General features: G+C 56.2%; 1 protein-coding gene across 4 annotated transcripts in view; it reads left to right on the top strand.

The window, feature by feature from the left end:
• STK36 (serine/threonine kinase 36) overlaps positions 1 to 2,178 on the top strand; it is a 68,911-nt gene extending 66,733 nt beyond the window's left edge. For 3 of the 4 annotated variants that reach the window (XM_040355796.1, XM_040355798.1, XM_040355799.1), the window contains one exon: positions 1 to 517. This exon is cut by the window's left edge and continues 89 nt beyond it. In XM_040355796.1, the coding sequence (XP_040211730.1) occupies positions 1 to 49 (49 nt within the window). In that variant the 3' untranslated portion in view covers positions 50 to 517. Of the gene's footprint in view, positions 518 to 952; positions 1,254 to 1,946 lie in introns of those variants that run through there. The other variant, XM_040355797.1, reaches the window with a different exon arrangement.
• The last annotated feature ends 4,062 nt before the right edge of the window (positions 2,179 to 6,240 follow it).

Genomic DNA, 6,240 nt, shown 5'->3' with positions numbered 1-6,240 from the left:
CCATCACTGTAGAAGACTCCTCCACCAACTGACCTCCCAGAGCGTCTGAATTCCACATGTCCAGTCCATGTAGTATGAGAGAGTCCATGTTGTGTGTGTGTGGGATTCGGAGTCTGGTCCATATTGTGTGTGGCGCTCAGAGTGCGGTCGGTGCGGTATGAGAGGGTGCGGTCGGTGCGGTATGAGAGGGTACGGTATGAGAGGGTGCGGAATGAGAGGGTGCGGTTGGTGCAGAATGAGAGGGTGCGGTATGAGAGGGTGCGGTATGAGAGGGTGCGGTCGGTGCGGTATGAGAGGGTGCGGAATGAGAGGGTGCGGTTGGTGCAGAATGAGAGGGTGCGGTATGAGAGGGTGCGGTCGGTGCGGTATGAGAGGGTGCGGTATGAGAGGGTGCGGTCGGTGCGGTATGAGAGGGTGCGGTATGAGAGGGTGCGGTCGGTGCGGTATGAGAGGGTGCGGTATGAGAGGGTGCGGTCGGTGCGGTATGAGAGGGTGCGGTATGAGATGGTGCGGTCGGTGCGGTATGAGAGGGTGCGGTATGAGATGGTGCGGTCGGTGCGGTATGAGATGGTGCGGTCGGTGCGGTATGAGAGGGTGCGGTCGGTGCGGTATGAGAGGGTGCGGTATGAGAGGGTGCGGTCCATGTTTGTCTTTCCACATTTTAAACCTCCAGAGGAAGCTTTATGTTTGGTTTTCAATATATATATTTTTTCGAAGATGATTTTGTGTAAAATAAACATTTTTGGCAATAAACATCTTTTCTTATTTGATAGAATGACATTGTTAGGATTCCGTGCCACTCCTCCCCATTTCCTCCTCATGGGTGGGGTGTGGGTGGAGCTTTCACAGTTGCTGTTCCTTTATCTCACCCGTAGAGGGCACTGAACGTGTTCCTCGTAGCTCTCTGTGACCCCGGGATGGCAGAAGAGGTTCCTCAGGGAGAAGTGAGAAGATCTGCAGCCTTCGCTGTGGGAAACTGCGCCTTCCACAAGTCCTGTGCGGAAGACTCCTGGCTATCGGCTGCCGCCACTAAATTCCTCTCATTATTGAAAGATCCCCAAGCCAAAACCCGAGTTCATGCAGCCAATGCCCTGGGGAACCTCGGCTCCACCGAAACAACAAGTGCTCATCTGCTCACCCGTAAGGTGCCACAGCTGCTTCTCCACTCGGCGTGTACAGACCAGGAGGAACCCGTCCGGCTGGCCTCCCTTATCGCTCTACGGAGCCTCAGCGGCATCTCTGATGTACGGCAGGTAACTATCCTCCTCCAAGGTAGGCTGGGTGACTGTCCTCCTCCCTCCTCCTCCTCCTCCTCCTCCAACGTAGGCTGGGTGACTGTCCTCCTCCCTCCTCCTCCAACATAGGCTGGGTGACTCTCCTCCTCCGCCTCCCTCCTCCTCCTCCAACGTAGGCTGGGTCACTGTCCTCCTCCTCCTCCTCCTCCTCCTCCTCCTCCTCCTCCTCCTCCTCCTTCTTCTTCTTCTTCTTCTTCTTCTTCTTCTTCTTCTTCTTCTTCTTCTTCTTCTTCTTCTGGCTGGGTGACTGTCCTCCTTCCTCCTCCAACATAGGCTGGGTGACTGTCCTCCTCCCTCCTCCTCCAACGTAGGCTGGGTGACTGTCCTCCGCCTCCCTCCTCCTCCTCCAGCCTCCTCCTCCTCCTTCCTCCTCCAACGTAGGCTGGGTGACTGTCCTCCGCCTCCCTCCTCCTCCTCCAGCCTCCTCCTCCTCCTTCCTCCTCCAACGTAGGCTGGGTGACTGTCCTCCGCCTCCCTCCTCCTCCTCCTCCTCCTCCTCCTCCAACGTAGGCCTGGCAACTGTCCTCCTCTCTCCCCCTCCTCCTCCTACGTAGGCCGGGCAACTGTTCTTTCCATCTCCATACTGGCCTATCCCTTATCACCCCTTGTGCCGCTCTGTGGAAGAATTTTTTTTTTCTTTTTCCTTTCCAGCATTTGGTGGCTCTCAATGCTGAGGAGAAGCTGTCGGCATCCATGACTTGTGAACAGAGGAGGCCGTCGCCTAGAAGAGCTTCTCTGTCCCATCACTGTAGAAGACTCCTCCACCAACTGACCTCCCAGAGCGTCTGAATGCCACATGTCCAGTCCATGTAGTATGAGAGAGTCCATGTTGTGTGTGTGTGGGATTCGGAGTCTGGTCCATATTGTGTGTGGCGCTCAGAGTGCGGAATGAGAGGGTGCGGAATGAGAGGGTGCGGTTGGTGCAGAATGAGAGGGTGCGGTATGAGAGGGTGCGGTATGAGAGGGTGCGGTATGAGAGGGTGCGGTATGAGAGGGTGCGGTCGGTGCGGTATGAGAGGGTGCGGTATGAGAGGGTGCGGTATGAGAGGGTGCGGTCGGTGCGGTATGAGAGGGTGCGGTATGAGAGGGTGCGGAATGAGAGGGTGCGGTTGGTGCAGAATGAGAGGGTGCGGTATGAGAGGGTGCGGTCGGTGCGGTATGAGAGGGTGCGGTATGAGAGGGTGCGGTATGAGAGGGTGCGGTCGGTGCGGTATGAGAGGGTGCGGTATGAGAGGGTGCGGTATGAGAGGGTGCGGTCGGTGCGGTATGAGAGGGTGCGGTATGAGAGGGTGAGGTCGGTGCGGTATGAGAGGGTGCGGTATGAGAGGGTGCGGTCGGTGCGGTATGAGAGGGTGCGGTCGGTGCGGTATGAGATGGTGCGGTCGGTGCGGTATGAGATGGTGCGGTATGAGAGGGTGCGGTCGGTGCGGTATGAGAGGGTGCGGTATGAGAGGGTGCGGTATGAGAGGGTGCGGTCGGTGCGGTATGAGAGGGTGCGGTATGAGAGGGTGCGGTATGAGAGGGTGCGGTATGAGAGGGTGCGGTCGGTGCGGTATGAGAGGGTGCGGTATGAGAGGGTGAGGTCGGTGCGGTATGAGAGGGTGCGGTATGAGAGGGTGCGGTATGAGAGGGTGCGGTCGGTGCGGTATGAGAGGGTGCGGTCGGTGCGGTATGAGATGGTGCGGTCGGTGCGGTATGAGATGGTGCGGTATGAGAGGGTGCGGTATGAGAGGGTGCGGTATGAGAGGGTGCGGTCGGTGCGGTATGAGAGGGTGCGGTCGGTGCGGTATGAGAGGGTGCGGTATGAGATGGTGCGGTCGGTGCGGTATGAGAGGGTGCGGTCGGTGCGGTATGAGAGGGTGCGGTATGAGAGGGTGCGGTTGGTGCGGTATGAGAGGGTGCGGTATGAGAGGGTGCGGTCGGTGCGGTATGAGAGGGTGCGGTCGGTGCGGTATGAGAGGGTGCGGTCGGTGCGGTATGAGAGGGTGCGGTCGGTGCGGTATGAGAGGGTGCGGTATGAGAGGGTGCGGTCGGTGCGGTATGAGAGGGTGCGGTCGGTACGGTATGAGAGGGTGCGGTATGAGAGGGTGCGGTCGGTGCGGTATGAGAGGGTGCGGTCTGTGCGGTATGAGAGGGTGCGGTCGGTGCGGTATGAGAGGGTGCGGTATGAGAGGGTGCGGTATGAGAGGGTGCGGTCGGTGCGGTATGAGAGGGTGCGGTCGGTACGGTATGAGAGGGTGCGGTATGAGAGGGTGCGGTCGGTGCGGTATGAGAGGGTGCGGTCTGTGCGGTATGAGAGGGTGCGGTATGAGAGGGTGCGGTCGGTGCGGTATGAGAGGGTGCGGTATGAGAGGGTGCGGTATGAGAGGGTGCGGTCGGTGCGGTATGAGAGGGTGCGGTCGGTACGGTATGAGAGGGTGCGGTATGAGAGGGTGCGGTTGGTGCGGTATGAGAGGGTGCGGTCGGTGCGGTATGAGAGGGTGCGGTATGAGAGGGTGCGGTCGGTGCGGTATGAGAGGGTGCGGTCGGTGCGGTATGAGAGGGTGCGGTATGAGAGGGTGCGGTATGAGAGGGTGCGGTCGGTGCGGTATGAGAGGGTGCGGTCGGTACGGTATGAGAGGGTGCGGTATGAGAGGGTGCGGTTGGTGCGGTATGAGAGGGTGCGGTCGGTGCGGTATGAGAGGGTGCGGTATGAGAGGGTGCGGTCGGTGCGGTATGAGAGGGTGCGGTCGGTGCGGTATGAGAGGGTGCGGTCCATGTTTGTCTTTCCACATTTTAAACCTCCAGAGGAAGCTTTATGTTTGGTTTTCAATATATATATTTTTTTGAAGATGATTTTGTGTAAAATAAACATTTTTGGCAATAAACATCTTTTCTTATTTGATAGAATGACATTGTTAGGATTCCGTGCCACTCCTCCCCATTTCCTCCTCATGGGTGGGGTGTGGGTGGAGCTTTGACAGTTGCTGTTCCTTTATCTCACCCGTAGAGGGCACTGAACGTGTTCCTCGTAGCTCTCTGTGACCCCGGGATGGCAGAAGAGGTTCCTCAGGGGTCTCTGTGGGCTCACATCTCAGTCCGGGGATCTGGTCCTTGGTGTATGGAGGGGTACCAGTCACTTTAGTCTTGTTACAATTTATTGCTGAACTCAGTAAGACGAGGAAGGGTTGGGGGTGCAGGACAGGTACTCTGAAGTGTTGGGGGTGCAGGACAGGTACTCTGAAGTAGCAATAAGGGCCTCTTGTTAATTTCTGGCCCTGTGAGATCTCTCCGGCAGATCTATGACCTTCCTATGAGCAGTCAGTCTTTCTGAAGTGAGAGTGGATCTCTAATTACGACGCTCCTTAGCAGGAAGATCCATTATTGGCCCACTTACCCCACTCCTCCATGACTCTTGCTCTATCGGCCCACTCCTCCATGACTCTTTCTCTATTGGCCCACTTGCCCCACTCCTCCATGACTCTTCCTCTATCGGCCCACTCCTCCATGACTCTTCCTCTATCGCCCCACTCCTCCATGACTCTTCCTCTATCGGCCCACTTACCTTACTCCTCCATGACTCTCTCTTTCTCCATCGGCCCACTTGCCCCACTCCTTCATGACTCTCTCTTCCTCTATCGGCCCACTTACCCCTCTCCTCCATAACTCTTCCTCTATTGGCCCACTTGCCCCACTCCTCCATGACTCTTCCTCTATTGGCACACTTGCCCCACTCCTCCATGACTCTTCCTCTATCGGCCCACTTACCTTACTCCTCCATGACTCTCTCTTTCTCCATCGGCCCACTTGCCCCACTCCTTCATGACTCTCTCTTCCTCTATCGGCCCACTTACCCCTCTCCTCCATAACTCTTCCTCTATTGGCCCACTTACCCCTCTCCTCCATAACTCTTCCTCTATCGGCCCACTTGCCCCACTCCTCCATGACTCTTGCTCTATCGGCCCACTCCTCCATGACTCTTTCTCTATTGGCCCACTTGCCCCACTCCTCCATGACTCTTCCTCTATCGGCCCACTCCTCCATGACTCTTCCTCTATCGCCCCACTCCTCCATGACTCTTCCTCTATCAGCCCACTTACCTTACTCCTCCATGACTCTCTCTTTCTCCATCGGCCCACTTGCCCCACTCCTTCATGACTCTCTCTTCCTCTATTGGCCCACTTGCCCCACTCCTCCATGACTCTTCCTCTATTGGCACACTTGCCCCACTCCTCCATGACTCTTCCTCTATCAGCCCACTTACCTTACTCCTTCATGACTCTCTCTTCCTCTATCGGCCCACTTACCTTACTCCTCCATGACTCTTCCTCTATCAGCCCACTTACCTTACTCCTCCATGACTCTTCCTCTATCGGCCCACTTAGAAGATCCTTTAGCAGATCGCGGAAGTCCTTTGACTTGACACAGACAGGGCCCAAGTAGGGAGACATTCTGCCCTGGGGGGGGGACACTCTGGAAAGGTGACCTAAAAATGTATCAACTCCCAAACTATACCTCTGAACAAGGAGCTCAGGGATTGGTTGGGTCAGGAATTCTCCTTCCACAGGCAGAAGCAATCAACCCCTGAGCTTAGGGAAGATCTGCAGAGTTTGGATAAAGATCTCAGGCTGATTACAGGTTACCATCAATGCACGGAATTTAGATCGGGAATAGGGCCGGGGTCCGAAATCCATTCATGTATATCCAGCCAGGGAGGTCCTTGCACTACATAGGGAAGATTGTACCAATCGGATCATAGTATGTGGCCATCTTACAGGAGATTGACCGGTGTGGTCAGCTTTAGTCCTCTCATGGTGATGTCACGGCCGGCTTGCAGAGATTTTGGTGGTCAGCAGGAATTGCCCGGACCTCAGAATATGATGATCAATGGGGAATTGGCTGATGAGAAGCCAGGCCTGCCGAGTTCTGACACAAGAAATAAGTTAATGGTCACGGCCTGTTAATC

Source organism: Rana temporaria, chromosome 6 (assembly GCF_905171775.1).
Source record: "Rana temporaria chromosome 6, aRanTem1.1, whole genome shotgun sequence".
NCBI classification, from domain to species: domain Eukaryota; kingdom Metazoa; phylum Chordata; class Amphibia; order Anura; family Ranidae; genus Rana; species Rana temporaria.
Note: the sequence above shows the minus strand (reverse complement) of the source record. Positions and strands in the feature narration are given on the sequence as shown.